Genomic DNA, 26,000 nt, shown 5'->3' on the forward strand with positions numbered 1-26,000 from the left:
GTGCCGGAGTTCACATGAACTGTACCCCAGACCACCTTTTTAAGCCGACTGAAGTGTGGTATGAGTTCAGAAAACAGCGTTATCATCTTCTAAATGAACCAAACGTTGACGTCATTCGAACCCGGGTGCGCACAGTGTCAGTGTGAAAGCACCCTCAAAAATTGGTTCAAACTTGGACAGAATTTATTCAGTGTGAATGTATACTAATTGCTAATGTGTAAATGGTTACTTTTGTACCTTTCTGACTGTCAATTGAATATGTGATGCTGCTAAGATACCCTAAAAACTTGTTTACTTAATTTGCATCTTTGTTCTTCATTTTATTCCTGAATTTGTACTTTACTTCAATGTATTAAAGTAATTATTCAATGTATACTAACACTTTAATAATACATGCTAGTTTTTGTGCATTTATGTTCCAACAATTTTAATCCAGCAAGGTTAATGTTGATTTGCTGCCAAAATGGACGTTGCAATGCAGAACGGAATCTGAGAGAGATGTCTGAGGCAGTTGTTAAATTAGTTGTTTAATCTCTTTCATTCTTAATCAGTGAGTGTGACAGACCTCATACAAAAGGTCTGCAAAAACAGTCAGTAGACTGAGTTCATACTAGCTAACTGGTTCAGAATACCTAGGGCAGGGGTGCTCACACTTGGAATGAGAACTACTTTTCATAATGTTATTATAGCAAGATCTACCCTACACAATGTATATACATAGTCAGTAGTGAAATTTGATGATTCTCCATTCCTATTTTGATACCACAATAAATAATAATACTTGTTTTTTATTTATGTAAGCATTGTTTCAAGCTTTCAAGTAATCATTCAAGACAAGTCAACTGTCTATAATAAAATAAGAATAAAGAAACAAATGAATAAAAAAATGTAAGCAATAAATAGAAACAAATAAACAAATAGTAGAACAAAAAAAAAAAATCTCATTAAGAAAAGTGCTTTTTTAACAGCTTTAATTTTAACAACAGTAGCCTTTCAGGTACTCAAGTAAACATTCAGAATGAAATAAAATGTAACAAAACTACTAGCCGGTCTTCACTGATTGATTTTATTCCATTAATACTTTTTAAAGCCACTCAATTTATCCAGCCAAGAGCAGTGAGTGGTTTATTTGTTATTGTTGTTTGATTAAAATTAATGCCAAACTTATCAGCGGCAGGTCTATTAGGTTACATTTATACTTCAAGTCTTACAAATCTGCTTTTTTGTCCCACTTCTCTTTCTATTTTGACCAGTTATCGAGATTGACCAGTGGTTCTCGTGCGATCCACGTAATGAGAACAACTGCCCTAGGGGGTCATGACTGAACTGCAGGAGGATTGTGAAATCATTATATAAATGTCAATACCAAATAAATAGTAATTAAATAGATAAATAAAAATGTGTAAAATTAATATAAAATCTATTCTGGTTTTATATAGCTTTTATATGGTTTATCTGTGCATATAAAGCTGATTCTGATTCTGATATACAACACAGTGCATAATTAAATGTATTATTAATTGTATTTATTAAAAGATTAGCTCATTATTTGAAATCTAATTTAGGTCACAGGGGTTCAGCTGATAAAAAAGGCCAGCTCTGAGATTCAGCAATAGCAGCCTTATGTGGGAAGAGGAGGAGGTTAGATAACGTTGCTCATTACAGTTACATCACCTGTCACTGTAATAGGAGGAGAGCAGAGCACGGATCTCAGCAGAGACAGCGTTATCCTGCAGCAAGAGCCCCTCACAGGATGCAGGGGCCGAGAGAGGGGCCACTGATAGGGAGGGGGCAGCAAAATGCAAGAAGGGGGAACAAATGTGGAGTTGTAGGGAGGGAGCGGGAGATGAGTGTTGATATGAGGACCAAATAATGATACAGTGGGTGGGGAATGTATGGGATGGATGTTTTGAAGAAAACCATTGATGCAAAGAGTAATGAAAGAATTAAATGCAAGAGCTCATGAAATATCAGAAGTGTGGAACAAAGGGAAAGATAAGGGAAACCGCAGAGAAAATAATAAAGAAAAAGGAAGACAGGAATATAGAGAGAAAAGTGTGTTAATTTGTCAGAAACAACAGCTTTGTCATTTACAGTAGCAGTTAAAAGAGATACACTCATATAAAAAGAGGCTCAGATCTGTGAGAATAGATGTGCACTTCATTCCTTCATCAGTATTATTATATACTCTGCATCTTTTCTTTTACAATCTGTCTCTATATAAAGATCTCTAGTGTGTCTTATATATATCTCGTGTATAGAGTATATAGTGTATATGTGTAATTTATCTATCTAGTATATATATATACATACATACATACATACATATATATACGCTCTATATTACTGCTGGTGTGTATCTTGTGAAAATATAGAACTTTCCTTCAGCCTTCATAAATGTATATAAAAGTTGTCTTTTAGTTGCACTCACCCATTTCATGGTACAGAGAGCCCTGCTTGGGTGTGACTATGGCAGGTTTCCGTGGTGAAGGCAGCTCAATCTTCATCAAGTCGTCACAGCATTGCCTCCACTGACCTGAGGTCAGAAGTGCTTTAGTCAAAGGTAAGGATGCTCACACATCAAGAACTCTATAAAATAATGTAATGCTGTTCAGAACAGTATAAAACATCCCAACTAAAATAGTCTTGATATGGTCTCTTTTGATTGAGTGTCAGTGATGCCTACATCAAAGTTTTTCTTACTACAAAAATATTCTGTGTGTTTACAACTAATAACAACAAAATCTAAGCCACTGCAACAAATTAAACAATATATGTAATATGGTTTGATGAGCATGTGCATTCTAAGCTGGGGTAAAACAGTGGGAATATCTATCTATTTCAAATCCATCTAAATTGATTGACAACCATAAACGGCATACAAGCTAAATTAACTGTTTATTGAATTATCGTTGCCACTGTTTTATAAAAGTGATAAGCCACTAGATGCTGCATGTAAAAGGGATTTTACCACAGTTAAGGGGGTTTAACAATGGTTCATTCCATTAAGTTACAGTCATTTACTCACTCATATCATAGAACTGTTGCCAGAACGCTTCCATCCAGCCCTGTGTGTCCTCTCTGCTGTCTGCCGTTAGTGTGTGTGTCACCTCCTCTCCTCCATACTGGTTAGTGATGCAGATATTCTGTGCCTTGCTGTGAGTGTCCTTCTCTGCCGCTCGTATTCTCGTCTCCTGAGATAGAGAGAGAAACAACACTTTTTCAATACTTTTTGTAAAATTATAACAAAGTAACATCAGATAAATTGACAACATTTTATGCTATTTTATCAAGATTCAATGCTAAATACTAGTAGGCTAATTTGAAACAAACAACAAAACAACAACAACAACACTAACAAGTAGTTAAACTACTATATCAAAGTAAGTTAACAGTTATATTAAATAATGATAACATAAACAAAAATATCACAAAAAATTAAATACATCAATATAAAATTATTAAAAATAGAGTAATGTATAGTGAACCATTATCCTAGGCAATCGCTTTCCTTTACAGCCGTGCTATTTTCTCGTAGATTTTCGTCTCATAATAAAATAATTTTAATTAATTCATTTATTTGCTAGGTTTTTACTCGTTACATTATATGTGGGATAATGTACAGAAAGCAGGTCATTGTTGCAAAATATGGACTTTATATTATCCCTTAAATCAGTGGTTCTCAAACTTTTTGACACCAAGGCCCCCCCACTGTCCAAGACGATATTGAAGGCGACCATTAGCATTTTAATTAAGCTGAATTATTTTCATTATTTTAATATTTCATATTTTACATACATTTTAAGTCAACTCGAGCCCCCTTGGAAGTGAGCTGAGACCCCCTAGTGGGTTCAATTATAATTTTCCCTTTCAGCAGCATGTAATAAGATTCAGGATGTTCATTTTTCATTTGCACTTTTTTATTTATAGCATTCTGAATTACATGCAGTTCTACATAAATGTGTGTTTAAAGTAAGAAATCCAGCAATACCTGAACTGTAGACAAACATCCTTCTGTCACAAATTGTGCAGTACTTGATAGTCATTATAGTTAAAACCAATAGGTGACAGCAGAGCACAAGTAAATCTGTCCAGTGCACAGCAGTCACCTGAGAGCTGAGGAATGTGCGAACTCATAGTGCAGCTCTCAGAGGCTAAAACAAGCTCTTTGTGCTCATGACATGTGGCTCTTCAGGGACATTGAAAGATCCAGACTCCATAAAGGACAAACAAAATGGCTTTTCAAATCTAGTGGCACAATGTTGAAAGTTTTCCTTTTCTTTTTTAGAGAAGAATCCATAGTTCCTAGGAATTCTATTATGAGATTCATGATGTAAAACATCTTATAAACTTCAAAAAGCAAAACAAAGCCTCTGATACCATGTGCATATATGAGTGTGCTTAAAATAACGAGAGCAGGACAGGCTTACTTTGTTAATACCAATAGTTAAGACAGGCTCCACATTGGCCTCCATGTCTTCTTTTTGATGATAACAGAAGAGATTTGTCCCTTTTAAGACACCATAGACATTTGTCCAGCCTTGAGGCTCACCTCCGAGCTTGAGAGAAAGGAATGAGAATGTTAGCACAAGAAACTGGTAATTACAAGGGTATAATGCTATAAATGTGTAGGACATTTCTAGTGCCCCCATAATTGAAATTGCTTAAAAAAACAAGAAAACATACTAAACGATATTTTATTGAAAATGTAAAAATGCAGAACGTTTTTTGTGAGGGTTAGGTTTAGGGGTAGGGGTAGGGTTAAGGAATAGAATCTATAGCTCATGCAGTAAAAAATAATTATGTCTATGGAGAGTCCTCACAAGGACAGCTGCACCAAAGTGTGTGTTTGTTTTACTCACTTTGACTCTTAGGCAGCCACTCATCATCTGTTGTGTCATACAATGAGGTTGAGCAGCCACACGACAACATACACTGCCATAAAGAGGCAACCAGTAAGAGCACTCCTCTAAAGAGAGAGAGAGAGGGACAGGGAGAGGGGGAGAGAGAGAGAGAGAGAGAGAGAGAGAGAGAGAGAGAGAGAGAAGGAGAGAGTCTAAGTAATAACACTCCTACTGCAAAAAAAACTAAACATTTATGATCTTTCAAAGTTAGAAACCATATTTCAAAACCCAGTAAACACAAGCTATTCAAATTATGTCAAGATGGCACTTTATATTCTTAGTGCACATTTTACAGGAAACTAAACTATCATCTGCCAGACAGACAGACCAACCCACACACAGACTGTCAGCAATAACTCCTCATACATAAAAACGGTCGTAAGCACCTCTTATTGGCTCTTTACACATCATGGTTAGCCATCCTAGAAGGTTTATGAGCATGACCCTAACACAGTAAATCTGACAGAAACACAGGCAAGCACACACACACACGCACAAGCACACACACGCGCACAAGCACACACACGCGCAGGCGCGCACACACGCGCGCACACAGGCACACACGCGCACACACAAGCGCACACACGCGCGCACACACACGCGCGCACTGTAGATGTTTGGTGTCTATAACTGATTACCTGCAATGTGAAGAAAACTAGCATGTCATAAAACGAATGTGCTTTAAATAAAATACAAGTGTTACAATCTCTACATCAGACAAATCACTTTATCTCACTTTATCATTGATAACATTTTGTGTGTAACATTAAACTTGCACAGCGTTTTGACATGTTATTCAAATATAGAGTTACTCATGTTCTTGGTCATTCAATTTGGAACGTTATTCCTAGTAATTTTTTGAGTCCTTTGTTACGTTCTGTCTTATTTTGTGCATGTTTGTTTGGTACTTTCTCTTTCTCTGTGTGTGTCTGTGGGTGTCTCTCGTTTGCGTAGAATGTTTGTCTGTTCCGGGTGCCGCCGATTCGCAAATTAGCTACAAATTGCGACAGCGACTGGTGGTTCTATCGGGAAGACACGCAGGCTTGAGTGAAGTTTGAGATGCCATTATTTGATAGATGTAAAACGGGAGGTGATGTCTCTCTCTTTGGCGTAGGCCCCGTCCGGCAGTCCGAGGGAGTTGTACAGGGAACCGTCATGTCCTGCCGGAGATAGGAGGCAGGGGCAAGGAGCCTACCCCCCTGCGGACAGGGCTCAACTGGTGGTGCTGGGGAGGTGGAGGTTGCAGTGTTAGCACACCGAAACAGCAATGTGATAGATTGTAAGCAAACTTATAAAGCATTGGCTTACGTGCGATTGGCTAGGAGTTACCCAGCTAATGATGTGATGATGTACACCTGCTGGTCTTCTCGCTAGAACTACGCTCCACTTCCATTTCCTGAAGGCACGCTTTATTAAATCCCTGTGCTGCCTCTCAGAATCAAGCTGACATGACTCTCCACCATCCGCCTGACCACACCCAGAGTGTTCTTCTATGCTATGTTAGTTCTGGAGAGCAGTAACTTCATAAGAAGTTTGTGATTTAACATTTGAAACCACAGCTATCGTTCTGCCTTTTAAGCAGACAGGTTTGTAGTGGTGATCTGCCTGTTTATTTGGATTTACTTCTGTTTTTTGTTAAAAGTTTTTCTATATTTTTATTTTCAGGTTATTTCTTTCTTTTTACTTTTATTAGATGGTTGTGTTTGTTATTTTGGACCAGGGGTCATCATGAAGTCCTTTTCCCTGCTGCTTTTCAAAAATCTGTTCACAATAATACATTTTTGTGGAATTTATCCTCTGGTATTGGGTCTGATGGCTGAGCGGGATCCGATCTCTTTAACTTTGTTGCATCCAACCCCTAGAGGATTTAACATCCTTGAAATATTAAATCAAAATGTAATAACTTACTCTTCCTCGAAATGACTTTCAACAGATATCACTTCTATCGGGTAATGTTAAACAACAGCAAAATAACTATGCAGTTCATGTTTGGCTCAATTCTGGTATGTAATGGCAACTTTTCACAATCTAATCAATGTCTGAATAATTACATTAACACCCTACATGATTTCTCATTAAATATCTCATTTCACACAGAAATACATCACATTAAAGAAGCAAAATGGGTTGCAAACAGAGACTTACTGTATACTGACATTAAAAAGGGGTTTTATAAAGTAGTGGTACAAAAGTGGAAAGCGAGAGAAAGATCAGTGAGGGTTTGGCAGCTCACCATTTCCTGTAATGGTGAGGTCATGTGTGCGGAAGCTGTCTTGTACATGAGACAGATTGAGAGTCGTGTGAGCCAGAGGGTGATATTTGGGCCCCCTGTAAATTGACATATACACACAGAACACATTGAGAAATGGGTGGGGCATATGCAAATATGTATATATATTTGTTTTATTTCCTCTCTTGCTTTCACACAACGGTGCACAACAAGACCTTCACTGTGTCGAGTACAAGATTTTTTGTTTGTTTATGTACACTCACCTAAAGGATTATTAGGAACACCTGTTCAATTTCTCATTAATGCAATTATCTAATCAACCAATCACATGGCAGTTGCTTCAATGCATTTAGGGGTGTGGTCCTGGTCAAGACAATCTCCTGAACTCCAAACTGAATGTCAGAATGGGAAAGAAAGGTGATTTAAGCAATTTTGAGCGTGGCATGGTTGTTGGTGCCAGACGGGCCGGTCTGAGTATTTCACAATCTGCTCAGTTACTGGGATATTCACGCACAACCATTTCTAGGGTTTACAAAGAATGGTGTGAAAAGGGAAAAACATCCAGTATGTGGCAGTCCTGTGGGCGAAAATGCCTTGTTGATGCTAGAGGTCAGAGGAGAATGGGCTGACTGATTCAAGCTGATAGAAGAGCAACTTTGCCTGAAATAACCACTCGTTACAACCGAGGTATGCAGCAAAGCATTTGTGAAGCCACAACACACACAACCTTGAGGCGGATGCTCTACAACAGCAGAAGAACCCACTGGGTACCACTCATCTCCACTACAAATAGGAAAAAGAGGCTACAATTTGCAAGAGCTCACCAAAATTGGACAGTTGAAGACTGGAAAAATGTTGCCTGGTCTGATGAGTCTCGATTTCTGTTGAGACATTCAGATGGTAGAGTCAGAATTTGGCGTAAACAGAATGAGAACATGGATCCATCATGCCTTGTTACCACTGTGCAGGCTGGTGGTGGTGGTGTAATGGTGTGGGGATGTTTTCTTGGCACACTTTAGGCCCCTTAGTGCCAATTGGGCATCGATTAAATGCCACGGCCTACCTGAGCATTGTTTCTGACCATGTCCATCCCTTTATGGCCACCATGTACCCATCCTCTGATGGCTACTTCCAGCAGGATAATGCACCATGTCACAAAGCTCGAATCATTTCAAATTGGTTTCTTGAACATGACAATGAGTTCACTGTACTAAAATAGCCCCCACAGTCACCAGATCTCAACCCAATAGAGCATCTTTGGGATGTGGTGGAACGGGAGCTTCGTGCCCTGGATGTACAAATCTCCATCAACTGCAAGAAGCTATCCTATCAATATGGGCCAACATTTCTAAAGAATGCTTTCAGCACCTAGTTGAATCAATGCCACGTAGAATTAAGGCAGTTCTGAAGGCGAAAGGGGGTCAAACACAGTATTAGTATGGTGTTTCTAATAATCCTTTAGGTGAGTGTAGGTAGTTGACATAACATGTTCATGATGATAAACTTGCATCAAGATTAATTAGGATATATTAACATACAGTACTGTGCAAAAGTTTTAGGCACTTGGGAAAAATGTTGCATAGTGAGGAAGTCTTCAAAAATAATAATAATAAATAGTTTTATTTATCAATTAACATCATACAAAGTCCAGTAAACATAAAAAAAAAAGCTAAATCAATATTCCTTTGCCTTTAAATCAGCCCCAATTCTCCTAGGTACACCTGAACACAGTTTTTCTTGGTTGTTGGCAGATAGGATGTTCCAAGCTTCTTGGAAAATTCACCACAGTTCTTCTATCTATTTCGTCTGTCTCAATTGTTTCTGTCTCTTCATGTAATCTCACACTGACACGATGTTTAGAGGGGGGATTTGTGGGGGACATGTCATCAGTTGCATGACTCCTTTTTCTGCAATTCTAATCTTATCTATTTGCAAAAGTAATGTTTGTGAGTCATTTAATAAGAAACATTTATATTTCCTATTGACACACTAAAGCTGAAAATATAAATAATCATCTTAAGAAAAATGTTTTTGTGAAGCATAGTATGTGCCTAAGATAATATTTTGCACAGTACTGTATATATATATATGTATTTATTTATTTATTTATTTATTTTTTAAAAGAGGTCCTGTGACTAATCACAATTTCTTTTAAGTACTTCTCCATTTTTAGCTATCATTTGCCTTCCCTTGTTCATTTTAAAGGGATAGTTCACCCCAAAATGAAAACCTTGACATCACTTACTCAGCCTCATGTAGTTCCAAACCAATATTATCATTTTTTCTTCTTCCATGGAACACAAATTTGCAGAAGACATACAGGTTTGGAACACCATGAGGGTAAATGATGACAGAATTTTTTGGGTAAGCTATCCCTTAAAAAGTCCTGTGGTGTGATGAATACATTTTACAAATGTATGTGTGTGTGTGTGTTTCTACACACTCACGGTACAGAGGGTACAGGCAGCAGAATTGTGGCTCCTCCTCCATTGCTGGTGGGGCTGTAGGCTCCGGGCTCCATGGTCGCCCTCATTTTCTTTCCCGCTGACCTGCCCAGAGACGAGCTCAGCTTGCTGGCCAGTTTCCGTGGTGTGCTGCCTGCTGAGTAGTCCTCCTCAGAACAACAGCTGTACAGCTCAACCCGCAGCTCGAACCCTGGGCCTGCCTCATTACTGCACAGAGAACATCCAGTTTAGTCATTACACACTCACTAATAACTGACAAGAGACACAAACATGTCACTTACATCGACTAAAATAGACTGCAAAGAGGAGAATTTTACACATGTTTAACATCAATAGAGTGCAGATGTACATTTATATACAGTATACACTTCAAATTCTAGATAAAATACATTATTTGGCAAATCAATGCTAAATGACCTGTCTCCGTATCAAAGAAATTTACAAATACAAATACACACAAAATGCTTTGCTTTGATTTATCCACATTTATGTATACACACATTAATGCAAACTGACCATAAACATTTGGTGGTCACACAAGGATTAAGCATGTGTGGAACAGTAAAAAAGCAACTAATAATTCTCAAACACACACTCACAAGACAATTGTGTTGTCAAAGCAGATGTCTGTGAGGGTCCTGTCCACCATTACCATGTCTGTGTCAAAGATCTCACCACCTAGCTGCAGCAGACAGAAGACAGCACACCGATGCAGCTCTAAGAGAGAGAGAAAGATATCGTAACTTAGATTGCTTAGAAAAGTAGTAGCGCACCACTCCTTAAAAAGCCACATGATTTGAAGTATCATTCATGTCCGTAACACAGAATTGAATGACTTAGCAAGCAGCACTAATTGTCACACACCAACTCCAAGACTAATATAATGTCATACTAATGCTTATCATTTCTATGGCTATTTAAATGCCAAGTTTAATTATCCCAGATGCATTAAAAAAAGAATGCACGTATGAAACCATTCCCATGACAGAACAACACGTACATGTGGATTCCTGATACACATTCATCAACATAATGTCACATCTTTCAGCTGCTGCAGGCACCTAATGCTAAACTACATTAGTCACAGTTGTCTGGAATAGGGTTTTCAATGCCAGTAATAATATTTGATTTACCCAAAAGGCTACACTGGTCCTGACTGGGTGATAAATAAATGTGTGTTTCGTTATCTTGGTAATGCATGTATTGTAAGTAAAATGCATTTGAATAGTTTTTCATATTGTGTGTGTGTGTGTGTGTGTGTCTTTGTAAGCTAAAAAATGTACAACTGTTTGCTTGGTGTTAATAAGATCCAATGTACAATATTACAATACAAAATACAAGATTGCAATGTTATTTAACTTGCATATCGGAATGAAGAGAAAACAGATTGTTACCTCCTTTGTTCTTAAAATACTCAGTGTCTTTCCACATTAGAGGTATCCGAAGATCTGCAATACAGAGAAGTCGGAGGTCAGAGACAATCAGACAAGGTTATTACACATACATAACATACATAAGCACGCACACGCACGCACACGCACACACAGCTGCCAGCAACCAATGCTGGCTGTCACTCAATGTCAATCAAGACCACAAAACACCTCAAATACACATCTGCTATCTTATGCCATGGTGGCAGTCAGTATAAATCACAATTATTGCAGCAGCCCACCCACTACATCAAGACCACATTCATCACTTCAAGATCTGTGTAATTAGGCTTGTTGTAACTGCAGCAGAACTTCATTAAATTAATAGGAAGAGGCTGTTAGGGCATAATTAATAGGATAATTACTGTAGAAGATGGGCGACAGAGAAATGGAGGTGTGAGGAAACATCAGAAGCGTGGGATGAACAAAGAATATACGTTCTGGATGCATTTGTGTGGTGGCACAATGGTGTTGTTATGCATACAAGAATGCATTTACGTGTGACTGCTCTATAACCCTCATAATGGGCAGCTTCGTAATGACGTCTGTGGGTCTCAAACACAGACTGAACTGAGAAATCAAGCAGTTTAAACTGGGAGTTAAAAATACTTTATTATGGATGCCCACAAATTATAAACAGTCTCTTTCTGAAACTTCTAGAATCAAAAATGATCCATGATTAATTATTTGTATCAGACACGTTTAGTTTCAGGCGAGGGGGCCTTCAAATATTGTCTCGGACAGTGGGGGGCCTTGGAGTCAAAAAGTTTGAGAACCACTGCTCTAAAAGTTCCAGACATTGAAGAGGGAAGGACGACTCATAAAACAGCCCCACAGCAGACTGAAATCACAGGTGCTGATATATAAAACGGCAGGGGTGTGATTTAGTTCCACATAAACAGACTGGTGAGCATGATTTACTCAAAAACACTACCAGTCAAAGGTTTGGACACACCTACTAATTATTTTATTCTTTCTTTTTTTTTATTCCACATTTTTTAATAATGAAGTCATCAAATCTATGAAATAACTGAAATGGAAGTATGGAAATGCAGTGACCAATAAAACAAATCCAAGCTAACTTATATTTTAGTTTTTCAAAGTTGACTCAACACTCTTTGACTAGATTACTGCTCTTCACACTCTGCATTCGCTCAAACAAATTCATAAGGGATCCACCTGGCATGCTTTTTAAAAAACATTCTATATATGCTGGGAAACTTGTTTACTGCTTTTACTTCCGATCCAAATCATACTTGTAAAGAAATTTGTATATAGCCACACTTCAGATTTGCCTACTAAATTAATTTCAAGCATTTTAACATAAACCTTTAGATGAAAATGTCATGACTTTTGACTAGTTACGATAGTTTACAATGCACTTGTTTTAGGTTCTTAAATAAAAGAACAGTCACAATTTTGATTACATAGCAAACATATACACAATCACACAACCACTTGTATGTAAATACTTGTGCACAAGTGTACACTATTATTGATATTAAATTAATCACGATTGGCTGCAATGTTGGTCAATCAACATACCTGAAATCGCTACTTTGCCTTTACATGGTGATCGATCATCCATTGGACCAGCATCAGAAGAGCTGAATACAAACATATACAAGACACAAATCATAATATGTAACATACATAAAGCCACTAACCAGTTATAATGTACATTTTCTAACATTGCCAAAATGTTTCAAAACAAAGAAGCTTATAGTCTAATCTGTTGTGATCATAAGGATAACCTTGTTGTATGTGACTTAAACAGCCCGCTGTCACCACCTTTAAGGCCTGGGTATACTTTGTTTTTCTGCATTTGGATCAGATCACGCCCGGTTGACTGTGTTGCCTTTCTGAATATACTATTTGGCCGTGAGCAAATACGAACGTGTTCGACGCATGCACATTACAGCTGCTTTGTGATTTTAGTAGTCAATGGCCGGCGCATGCACCAACAATGCGCATAGATAAGGACTTCATCTGTGAGTCAAGAAAATCTGGGCATTCAGGCCATGCAGACTGTGCTGGCGATGAAATTTGTGTCACGCATACTGTGAAAGGAGCAATCAGCAACGCGTACAACAGAAGTATACATTTAGCTTTTATAAAGTGTTTCACATCTATTCAAAGATTGTTAAGATGATACAAACTAAACTAAATTAATTTCAGCTGAAATAAACAAAAAAGTACTGAAAGTGACCTCTGACCTGCGTGTGACCCGCTGCATGACCTGCGCTTCCTTCATGCGTTGGAGCTCTGACATGTAGGCCATGATGCGGGCATTGCAGGTGAGGAGACTCTTGGAGGCCTCCAGTGCCTGGTCCCTCTGAGAACATGCAGCCAGCAGCTTGCATGCCCCCTCACGCATCCGGATCTCATAGTCGATCTTCTTCTGGATGTCACTGTCCTAAAAAACCATAGAGCACTGTCAGGGTTGTTTTGCCTCCTTGCTGCGTTGTTTACTTCATTCATTTTAGAATCATGGGTGACATGGCAGGCTGAGCACATACCCATGAACTGAGATATATTGTTGGTCATATACACAATAAAACATTATCATGGAGTCATTACCTTAATGGGATAGTTCACGCATATATACAAATTCTGTCATAATTTTCTCACCCTCATGTTGTTCCAAAACAAAGGAGACAAAAAGAGATGTTAGGCAGAATGTTAGCGTTAGCCCCTATTCACTTAACACTCAGCCTTACATCTACTTTTGTGTTCCATGGAAGACAAAGTCATACAGGTTTGAAAACATAGGGCTGTAATAACATAGATTAGTGGTTCTAAACCTTTTTTGATGAACACCCCCCTAATTGATTACCTTACCCTTAGATGAACCGTGGTACAAATGCACAACAACCTGTATAATTGAGAACCAACTGATACACTCCAAGTCTAGATAAACGTTTTAATGCAAAGAGGAACTTAACAGAGAAGACAGACAAGGTTGTAAATAACCTACTGTCATTTAAAGGGGCAATGACTTGCCTTTTTTATTATTTTAATATGTTCTTTGAGGTTGACTTTTAGTATCAGTAAAAATGTTTGCATAAAAAACAAAAACAGCCATCTACATTTCCACCCTCATTTTGACGGAAACGCTTGGTTTTGGTGCTGCTTCTCCTTTAAGGCTTGACAGTAAATGCCCACTGCTATGATTGGGTCTCTGCTCTTGACTGACCTGCTCTCTACTACTTGCCATCTCACTGCTCACCGCTACTGGGCAGGGCTACAGAAGTAATAAGGTAAAGTAAGCATTGGCATGTTGTTATGTAGGCGGTCAGATGCAAATCCCTATCACAGTGTGACATCACAATGTGGAGGAAGTAGAGAACAGAAGTTGTTTTGGCAACTTGGTTTCAACAAATGCTCTTTTTGCAGTGAGGAGGAAGCTTTGAGTAATGAAATGTGTTGTATGTTTTTATAGTACAATGACCAGTTCAAAAGATCAAGGAAAAGTTGAGTCTTCATGTCACGACACCTTTAAATTGACTCTGGAAATGGGTTTAGTGTTGAGAGCACAAGAAACAAAACAAAGAAGAGAACTGGGTGAAATAGAGTAAGTGGGAACAAAGATCAACAGAGATATTGAAATACATTTTAATCCATAGTTACAACAGACCTAGGCAAAATTAGACAGCATAGGCCTATTTAATTTGACACAAATGAAAATGAGGCAGTGAGGGTAGTCTGTCAACTGCCAGTTTGAGATAGGTCATAATTTCCAATGTTTCTTCTGCTAAAAAAAAATCGATCCTCTAGTGGAAATGTTCATTGTTCCCTCATTACCTTGTTTTAGTTCACATCAAATCTGAAAGACTATTCTGGTTAATACAGAAAATAACTTCTATCGATATAAGGCTGCTTATATTGATAGATATAAGCAGCCTTATGCTGCTTATGCTTTGCCCTTCTGTCTTGCACTGGGGCTACTGTTGCCATGGCAACATTCCATAAATCCTCTTTTGTGTGCAAACTTCAGAAGCTCATTAAAGTCTAACCAAGGCTTCAACTGTTCAACCCCTTTTTTTTTTTTTGCAAACTTCAATTCTTCCATTCACTCCTTTCAAAGGGAATCAGGTTTTTCCTTTACAGATCATTTATCGGCATCAGATTGTATGGCCATTGTCAAAAGATGACTGCATGAGCTTCAAAAGCAAAAGATCCTGTGGAAGGCTGATCAGAATTAATTTATGACCATTTAGGAATCTTGATGAAACAACATGAAAGCAGTTGGTAATGAGTATGTCTTCAGACTGGTGTAAAATGGACAGAGAGTGAAGTTCAAACAGAGGTCTGCAGAGCACAGAAAATAACTCTGTATCATCATCATGCTTTCAGACAGAGAGAACCACATACAGTGCTGTTCAGACTCAGCTGACCACCAACAGCCATAAAAACACTATCAGTGTGAGAGACAGTAGAGCTTAAAAAAAAGAGGGTTGTTTGTGGAAGAGAGAGGGAGAACAAAATCTAAAATGCTAAGCATAGTTTCCACCAAAGTACCATTGTTACTACAGATATTGTTACTAAAATAAAATTGCAGTAACTAGCTATTAGATGCAGCTATCATCAAATTATAAATTAAACAAAATGACAAAGCAACTAGATCATTTTATAATGTTTGAAAGAGATCCAACATTAATTATGGTTTTATAGAAGTAACAAAGAACTTGACATACTGAAAATATATCAGTACATTGGAAGTATTTTGTATGTAAAATGGAATTTCACAAAAACATTCAGACAGATTCATAAACGCTGTGTACAACCCAGATTTGTTAAACATGTGTATAGTGAATTCCAAACTTTTGAATGCAGGGTGAGCGTACATTTTTGCTGGAATAATTTATTAAGCAGTGCAGGGAATAGGCTAACCAGTAATTTTAGGAAATTAACTAAACAAAATGTTTTAAGAAGTAAAAAGTTATTAAAGAAAAAAACAGACTCAAAAACAAAGCTCACTCTTTGAGTTTCCATGCCACATTTTTTCCTCTCACACTAGCACTAGGACATCCACCTGACAACTTTCATATTTCAAACTGTTAAACAATCCCAGAAAACATAATCTAACAGTATGATCTGATTGGCCCCCACTTTGTTCAGCCACTCAAACTGATAGCAGTGTCATAACACTTTTCCTCTCTTTTGTCCATAATAAAGTGTTAATAAATTAAAAGAAATATTAAACAATATCAATGTCTTGCAATTAATAAAAACAAAAAACAAAACTTTGGGCTGTAGAAATTAGCATGCAGTAAACAAACAAGAATACGACACAACAATCCTTCAAACACACTTACATTGTTTGCTTACGCACCCCCTCACCTGTGACAGGTGTCAGGGCAGAGCAGTGTGCCAGGTGGCATGTGTGTGTGTGTGCGCCAGTCGTCCTCAGTGTGACTGTGTAAGGGTGGCAGTCTGACAGCAGAGGGTGTAAGAGCGAAGGGTCGAGGGAGGAACGATGAGATGGAGGAAAAAAACAGCTAGCGCTCTGTTCTCTGCTAATGAAGCGCAAGTGTTGAAAATTAACCAAGATGGGAATAATTGAGCGAGATGGAATCTTCCCAGTCGACAGAAAAATAGAGGTCGAGATAAAGTCAAAAATAATGAGCATATAATTACAGTGACAAATGAACACACTAAACGTTAATTTTTGCCACACTTGAGAAACCCGACAGGACCACCACGAGAATGATCCACTCATGGCTGAAAGACATGTGAAGTTCTTACAGTAGACTTGGTGATTGCTAATAATTACACTATAAAGTGTTTCTTGTTCTGCAGCACTCTAAGCCCCCAGGATTTGCGAGGTTATATATGGGAAATGTGGCAAAATGACACAGGCCAGAATATGGGAAGCACATATTTTTGGAGGAAGGGGAAATGAGTCATGGGATGTGACACTGAAGTGACTGTGGTCTTTAGAGAATATACTAATTTGTGAAGTCATCCCCCGGAAAATACCTTAAATAATCATTTGAACTAATGACTGTCTTGTGATGTCAAATGAAGGAATGTAAAAAGAGGACCCAGCCATATAGAGCCAGATCTAAATCACAGGATGTTTGCTGTTCAAGTACTTTCAGCCCAACTTGTTTATAAAGAATATTTATAGGCTTTTAATACTTTAAATGAGTAACCAAATATCATTTTAACCCTGGATTAACCTGGCTCTGGAAGAGGGCTTCATAACCCAGAGTTACAAGCAATGCTACCCCCAATTTTAATATATAAAAATACACGAAATAAAAATACACCTTGATGATACATTTTTGCAATTTAGCAAAAACTTTACTATCCATTTTAATTATATTGATTTTCTATTTCAGTTCTTCCAATAAGTTTCTTATGTTAAATTAACCATTTAGAATGGGAACAGAAATTGAGATTAGAAATAACTAAATTCATAATTATTAATAGTATAAACAAGAGTGCTCTTGCTTTTGTTAGTCTTTGATGTCTCTAATGAGTCACAGTTTACTACTCAAAGGCTCATTTGCTTTTCTCAGAGGAATTAAATGTTGTGAGGTAATTTCCTGTCTTTAAAAACTTGGCTGCTATGATTAGCTGTGAAGATTTCCTGATTGACAGCAGCAACGGAATTCCTGAACTAGAAGACTAAAGAGAAGGGAGAATTAAATCTTTGGGGTTGTGCTGAACAACATAAAACAAAGTATTGAAAAGGAAACAACCTGACTCGTTATTGATCACAGCTGCTTAAAAAAGGCCCACTATGTTGACTACACACCCTTTTTTCTAAATGAGGATAACCCACAGAGTTCAATTATTTTTAGATTAAATAAATATTTTGCATTGAAGTTAAGCTCATTCAACAGCATTTGAGGCATAATGTTGATTACCACTAAAAATAATTGGCTCAATATAAAAAAAAAGCAAAAATCTGGGTTACAGTAAAGCACTTGCAATGGTAAATAAATGGGGCCAATGTGTAAACGTTAAAATACTCACTGTTTAAAAGTACAGCCACAAGATGTAAACAATATGCATGTTAACATGATTTTAGAGTGATGAAATTGCTTACTAAGCTTTTCTTTGTGAAGTTATATAGAATTTTACAATTTACTTCCATTGTAAAAACCTCACTGTAATCTCGATTATTGCTTTTAAACTAGTTTTACTGTTTTTGTGGAAATCAACATTATGCCATAAATATCCAAAGTAATACCTGTGCCAAGTCAAATATGCGGATCACTGACAGTCCACTGTGTCAAGCCCTAATGCGAACAGCCGAAAGAAGAAGACAATTATGCCACAAATTCTGTCAACTGAGCTTAACCTGTATCAAACATGGAATATTCCTTTAAAGGCGCATTCAGCCATGTTTTGAATATGTTGTCTCGGACTTACACTGACACCTTGTGGCTTGGATGCAGCATAATTCAAACACAATAGTATCCTGTTACCGATGCGAAATAACTGCTTGCACTACAGTAATTACCACTAATAACTCTATTCTTCAGTAAATGCTGACATTCTCTCACAGTAAAGAGAAACTATGGTGAGTGACACACAAAGGCAAAACACCAAATGAGAAGACCAAATCACTGACCACACCCACAGACACACCGGATTTCACTGACAGGCCAGTCAGCTTTCAATTATTCAACCACAAATATGCAGCCGCCTTCCCCAACTATTCCACTCAATCCCAGCGCTCCTCCTTTCATTCTTGTGGTTCAAGCAAGCACAGATGACTGTAATGGCATTTCCCATCGATACAGACGTTGATGTGGAGAAGTAATCTTGGGAAAGTGCCCCGAGGGCTTGAAGGGACAAAAAAGGACACTGCTGGACTGACTAAACTTTGGGTGATTAAATTTTCATCAGGGCAAAAGCCAAATCTTTTTTGCGTAAGCAGAGATATCATGTTATCACAGTAAACATACATTAGTGACCACACATTCTATATAAATGTACCAATAATATTTATCAATAATACATTTTTATTGAATATTGATGTCTTTGTTTCCTAGTCCTGTTGCTGCCAGTGAATGTAACATGCCAAAATCACAAACCCATGACCACTTGTTGCTTATACAGATGCACACAACGGCAAGGCCAATTGTGGTCGGATTGACGTGTATATGCCAGATGAAGCCAAACTAAAATGGCATCTAGGTCTGTTATCTAGGACATAATTTATCTGACTGTAAAGGCTGAAGTATCCAAATTCTATGACAACCAGGACAGGAACTAGCATTGTTTGAGGTAAATAGTGCCAGTCTTTAGGGAAGGAACATTGGTAGTGAAAACTGCATTACTTAAAGTGATTCCGTGAAGAAAAAAAAAAAATAAGCTTCAACAGGCGAGGCAGATGCAGAATAGAATTCTATTTAAGCTGCACAGAAATTCACAGGTCTCATTATTGGCACATAATGGAGTATTTGAGAAGTTGTTGTGCATGTACAGAATGTGTGTGAGGGCTGTCTAAAATGCACAGTGTGTGATTATAGCTCTCCAGTCAGCTGTTCCCACAAAGGCGCAAAGCCTTCCAGCGCAGATGGTTTTGGACAACTAAAAAGGGGTGTTTGCATGTGTGCTTGGGAAAAAGGGTTGTCTGTTTGTGTTGCAGAGACTGTTGCACAGGCTGTCGGACAAAAAAAGGCAGTGTGCATGTCTGAGCTTTGAACTGCAACAAGAAATTACACAAACAACATCTGTGATGAAAAAATATTTTTCATGATATGAAGGTGGGTGCGTGTGTTTGTGTGCACTCTGGGAAACAAAGCAAGCAATGGCCACGTTTCCACTATCAGGCCAAATGAAGGCATGTAGTGTGTGCCAAGGCCAGATGCGTTCCCACAGTCACTTCTGGGGCTTAATTGTGCCTCCTCGGGGCTTATTCTGGGCCCGCCGATTACCCTTGGGCCAAAGAAGGCCAATTGGGGATTGAGGCACGGTCAATGAAAACTTGTGAGTTTATGAGTTTAGAGAGCACTCGTGCTGCGTTTCATTCAAATCGGATGTGGAATATTCCTACCTGTATTCTCAGAACTCCACCCATAAAGGAATTCCATTGCGAGACACTCTGGAAATGACATTTAAACAACCAAAACGGCAATGCTCCCATTAGCCTAACAAGGGTCTGTCTGTTTCCTAGCAACCCAACTGATAAACAACGCTGCTATGCTAAGTGTACGATCATCAAAAGAGAGTTTCATTTACTGTGTTTTGTACACCAGTCACTGCAAATATTTGTTAAACAAGCTTTAATATCTTATGTAGGAAATTTGACTCATTGATCGATATCATTTAATAAAAGAGAATTTTAAATGCAGGTTTTAGGGCAACGTTGTGGGGCTTTTTGCCCGAAGGTGGGAATACAGAGCGATTTTGGTCTCGCGGCTCATGGTCCGAGACTATTGACACCGACCGACCAGTTTATGGTCCTGGCTCGATAGTGGAAATGTGGCTATTAATATCTGTGTATGTCTGACAAAGAAGATGTTAATCCATGAACTCTGAACAACTTCACAACAAAATCAACACTAGCTCATCCAGTTTGAGTGGGAAACTTGGAACCTCTCTTAAACTACGAAAGTTCACATCTGACTTTCTTAAACTAGTACGCACTACATCCTTTGTCTGAATTTACATCATAACATTTGTGCTGGAAATGATGACTTATTTGACTATGACATTGCAATTTTTGAAATATTAAGTCTAATAGAGCACTAAGACTGGGTCTAAAAGCAGACATCTATTCGTTCAACTCTCCTTTTTGAGGCGGTTTGAGATAACCTCACTAAACCTGCTTATGTAAAGCCTAGAAGAATAACAATTTTCAGCATGCATGCAGGTTTTTAACAAATTCTGATAAGTAAAAGGCCTGTTCATGATTATCTTTACATAAAAAGTCTTCCATAATCAGAGTTTAATTAAAATTAGCTTGCTATTTAATGAGTGCATCAAGTTTGATCAAGGCAAACTTTGATCTGGGATTTAAAGCAGCAATATTGTGCGATTTCAAGGGACCGACTGATAATCCAATTTTTCTAGTAAATGATAAACATTGAATAAAACATTTTAATAAAAAAAACGTCCATGCTTTCCATAATGCCTTCAATGTCAGACTGATCCCCTCTTCACACCCAAACACAGCATGTTCACCTTAGTCATGGCATTCCCCGCCCACTGCAGCCAGGTAACTGGCTTTTGAGATGCCCTGCTAAGCCCCTTACAGGGGCTGGGCTAGTGGAGTTAAGAGGCAGGTGTGGGTCTGGTTGCCTCAATGACACACTGAGGCTGATCTGTATTCCCTTATGGCTATTAATCCCAGGCTTTTATGCTGTTGGAGGCCAAGTGTGAGACAGGTCTCTAATCAGCTCAAGCTTGCTAATTAGCTGTTAAGTGCCTCTGCTGCCCTAAGAATAGAGTCGATGAAAAGTGGAAGCAGTGACCTTGAAAGACCAGTGTGAGATCACCCACTCTTTCCATCCTTAGTGTTAAACAGACTGTCTTTGCTACTGTACCTTTAAAACTTTGACACGAAAATCACCTGTTATTGTTAACTAACTTCTTCTCATGTGAAGTTTAAGCAGCATGGTTCACACTGTTGTTCGTCAGGGTGGGCCAAGTTGTTGAATACTGAATAGGTGTTGATAAACGTGGGCAGTCATGTGTTAATACTGGATGCTCATATTTCTTAAATCCATACCATGACTATATCTGAATGACTATAGTTTTTGTCATAAATGTTGACTATGTGGACCAGAGAGGTTGCTTAGTATTATGAATTTTGGAGTAAGTCAACATAGTACATTGAACTCATCCAATTCAAAAGAGCAAGGAAAATCCCATTTTCCATATGTTCCCTTTAAATGTCAGTTCTTCTCCTGAATGGACTTAGAATCCAAAATGATTAAATTAAAATGCAACAACGACCTCAGCTTTACTATAGCTATTTTGACTTTGATCAATGCCGGAGATGCATGACTGGAGTTGTATTATTTACAATGACCTGACTTTTCTCTGGTACACTAACTTTCTTTACAATTAGGGGCTTTTTGTACATAAAAGGTGGGTGTGTAACTTTGAGATTATATTGAAAGTGATTTTCAATGCTGTGTTAACATCATAGTGGAATATTTAGATTAATTGAGAATTTGCAATCTGAATTGTATGTGATGACATAAAAAGACTGGGTAAGGAGTTACAAAACAAAAACTTTAAAAAATATATATATTTAACAAAATAAAATATAGACAATAAGACACCAGAATTTTGTAGGAAACTGTATGTTTACATGCACCTTAAAAGTTTTTATTTTAATATGTCATGTAAATGCTTTAGTCTGACTGAAAAGTCTGAAATCTTTAGGTCAGATTGTCACTGAAATTCATCATTAAACACTGATATAGACTTTTGGTACATTATAGTACATTAGATTTAGGTCGATCTTCATGATCGATTCTCTCTTTTGAATAGTGGCAGACCAGACAGGCAGGAAAATACATTTTTATTTTTTTACATAAACATGGCTCCACTCTTTCTGTGTGTATTTATGTGCACAAGTGTGTGGCATGGGAGGGAGAGAGAAAGAGCTCCTTGATGGTGAGAACAGGTAATTTTCTATGCAGATATAATGTGAAAGCAACTAATGACGGATAAAATGAACCACAGTGGAAATTTTAGTTTTAGTCCGTTTTAATATACAAACTTGTGAAAGCGAACTGAATCAACAAAATGCAACATTGTTAACTATTTTAGACCTTGTTTAGGAAAAAAATCAAGCAAGCTACAAGTCTGAAAAGGACAAAAATCACTCTATTACAATTGTTTGTGCTTACGTGATACTCCTGTTATATCGGTGAGCTCCACATGACAAGATAGAGAGAGAGAGAGAGAGTTGAGGTGAGTGTGTTTGTCACCCTTCTACCATTTTGTATCGGTGAGTGTGTCATCCCTCCGAATGAAGAGAGCAAGATCTCCGCAAAACAGTCTGCATGTGTGAAACCCTTGGCCAAAATTTTGTAATTTGGAGTCTGCTAATGTGTTGCTGGCTTAAAACGACTGTTTCCATGACCCATCACACAACCTCTTGTTCACACACAAGCACACACTAAGGCTGAAAAGATAATCCCCCTTTCTGAATGCCATGCAAAATTACAAACTTTAATGCTCAGGTATCTTTTGTTTTTGCATGTTCTGAATCACCTCGCGTCTTGTTGACCACGTTTCCTTTGTGAGTATACTTTTCTGACCACAAACGAATAAAAATGCGTTCAATGCATGCACACTACAACTGCTTTGTGACAATCATTTAGTACAGTCAATGGCCAGCACATGTGCAGACAAGTCAAGAAAATATAGGCAGCGCACGGTCAAGCCAAATGGCTGCGCTGATGACGTATTTTGCATCACACATACTGTGCGCAGAGCATTCTGCAAATAAACACAAACCTCTAACTACACATTATTTCAATAAAAATGTATAGCTTTACTAGTATACTGGATAATGCAGCAGCAAAATGAACAGTATTCCAGTAGAAGTCATCAGCACAAGAAGCCATTTTTTATTTATTTAGCAAAATGTTTTCAAATTGTATATGGACTTTAAAGGATTCAGTTAGGGTTAGGGTTCTCTTTTTTTGTTAATTTATTTGTAAGATATCAGCTCCCTTTTCATTCACACAGTTATTTTTTCATTTGTACACAAATTATAATAATAATAATAATATATTATAATAGTAATATATCTCAATTGTGCACTTTTATTTTTGACATTTTGAACTCTCCAGGAAATCCTATAAATGTGTCTGTTTGAAGGCAAGTTCACAGTAGTTTAATTTGCTTCGTATTCAAATTCTGATAAAATGCTCCACCAGTGCCGTTCTAAATGCATATTATAAGTGTACCGAACTATTAACCACCTGGAGCCGTATGGATTACTTTTTTGATGGATGGATGCAAAATTTTTTGGCTTCAAAATCTAAGGTACCATTCACACCCATTTTAAAGCTTGGAAGAGCCAGGATACATTTTTTTATATAACTCAGATTGTGTTTGGCTGAATGAAGAAAGTCATATACACTTTGGATGGCTTGAGGGTGAGTAAATTATGGGATAATTTACATTTTTGGGTGAACTAACCCTTTAACACCTGATTCACTAAAAGAAAATGCAAATCTGGTAACAGCACAAAGACAAAAATTGGCACAATTTGCAGATCACAACACCATATCTTGTGATTGGTCCCATGACTATGGCTTCCAGGTACATTAATAGTCTCTTTGCTGAAAGCGCACTCGACTACACCACACACCTTGACATCATTTGATGTATTACTGAAGCCATGATCAGTAGAAAATGTACACAAATGTCTCTTTTAAACAAATTCCATTTACCACCTGCTTTCAGTAATTTACATTGAAATTTGTTAAAATGTGTTATGAATGATGGTGTAGGCCTATACTATACCAATAGCTTCAACATTCTGCATTTATTTTAATAAAAAAATAAAAAATAAAAAAAAATTTAAAAAACACAATTATAATTCCTAATAGTAAAAAAAGAAGTCCTGCCTCACAGGATATTGCCAATCACCTTTTATATACCGGTCTGAAAAATAGCATTTTTTAATGTGATCTGAGTTAAAGAAGCCTAATTCATAATACCACTGTTGTCAGATTTTGCAGATTTTAAATATGTCTTCAACCCTTTTGGAGATTTCGGTCTTTTCTCATTCAAGAAGATAGGAGCTGCACATTCATGCTGCTTGTAACCACAGAAAATAGCTGTTCCCAAGATTGCCGCAGAGTGGACTGTCTTGCCTTCAAAGGAACTTTTCCTAAATATAACCATCAGTAGAGTCAAAATGTAACTTGTGCTCATCTGATTGCACTCATCATTAATAATGTGAACATGACAAGGCCCACTCCTTGTTTCCATGGGGCCAGAACCCATGTCTCTGAGACTGCTTACGCAAGGAGCTATCAGTATTACCACAGGAAAAGCTTGTCAGTAACTCAGCAGAATGTGGTTGGTATCAGGAATCTGTGTGCATAAGTGGCACAACTGTATAGTAAAATTGCCCTAAAGTGATGGAAACAGAGAAAAAGACTCATCAAAAGAGCCGAATCGGTCATAAAGATAGGTCATCATATACTCAAACATTTAACAATGTCTGCAACATTAACCAGTCCCATTATATCAACTGATGCAATGAATCTCAAACATGAGCATGAGTCATTCAATATCCATCTCATTTCATTTCACAACAGCTGATCCGTTCGAATGCTGAATGACAAGCACTAAATCCTCTTTAGTACATAAAGCATTGTCCTACCATTCACTAATTATGACAGGCCCTGTTCAACCACAATGGGGCTTTGGACAGAAAGGATAAACCATGAGATTCACGCAGCAGATTTTTCTTATGTGAGACATGTGTTACGTATGAGTGTGTTACCGCCCCTAATTTATAGCTTTGCTTGACTAATGGAAAGATGAATGCGAAATGGAGAGACTGCTTAAGTAATTAACAGTGAGAAAGTGAGAGGTCATTAGTTAATGCTGGTCACCTCTCTGATAAGGTTGGTAAGATGCAGCTCAAGGTAAATCTGCAAGGAGATTTGATGTCAACAAGCTCACCGCCAATTAAAATTCAAACACAGCACCATTTTATCATTCTTAGGGCTATACTGTCATGAATATAAAGCTTTTGCCTCTTGCAGTATTGCTTTCTCCCTCCCATCAGTTGACTTTCTATTGTCTTCTCAGTCCGAATATGTGGTCAATTTAAGACACTTTCTGCAAGTATAGATGATCAGTCACTGCTAGTAAAGGACACCAATGCACTGTAATCAATAAAGATTGTGTGTGCAGCCTGTGTGCTTTTTGCAAGAACATTTCTCTAGTGCATGAGTATTAAATGTTGGGAAAAATCAGACAATTCATCGCATTATTTCACATCACAATCCTGTATTTATAT

The 26,000-nt window shown here is 37.7% G+C and overlaps 1 protein-coding gene across 5 annotated transcripts in view; it reads right to left on the reverse strand.

Annotated features, from left to right (window-relative positions):
* The window catches only part of rtkna (rhotekin a), a 101,110-nt gene that overhangs the window by 2,241 nt on the left and 72,869 nt on the right, over nt 1-26,000 (reverse strand). For 3 of the 5 annotated variants that reach the window (XM_052115073.1, XM_052115081.1, XM_052115090.1), the window contains exons 2-11: nt 13,246-13,445; nt 12,575-12,636; nt 10,994-11,047; nt 10,199-10,316; nt 9,582-9,806; nt 7,138-7,232; nt 4,863-4,969; nt 4,431-4,559; nt 3,029-3,194; nt 2,432-2,536 (exon numbers count right to left, since the gene is read on the reverse strand). In XM_052115073.1, coding sequence (XP_051971033.1) covers nt 2,432-2,536; nt 3,029-3,194; nt 4,431-4,559; nt 4,863-4,969; nt 7,138-7,232; nt 9,582-9,806; nt 10,199-10,316; nt 10,994-11,047; nt 12,575-12,636; nt 13,246-13,445 — 1,261 coding nt within the window. Of the gene's footprint in view, nt 1-1,670; nt 1,778-2,431; nt 2,537-3,028; nt 3,195-4,430; nt 4,560-4,862; nt 4,970-7,137; nt 7,233-9,581; nt 9,807-10,198; nt 10,317-10,993; nt 11,048-12,574; nt 12,637-13,245; nt 13,446-26,000 lie in introns of those variants that run through there. The other 2 variants (XM_052115099.1, XM_052115108.1) reach the window with 2 other exon arrangements.

Source organism: Xyrauchen texanus, chromosome 4, assembly GCF_025860055.1.
Source record: "Xyrauchen texanus isolate HMW12.3.18 chromosome 4, RBS_HiC_50CHRs, whole genome shotgun sequence".
Taxonomy (NCBI): Eukaryota; Metazoa; Chordata; class Actinopteri; order Cypriniformes; family Catostomidae; genus Xyrauchen; species Xyrauchen texanus.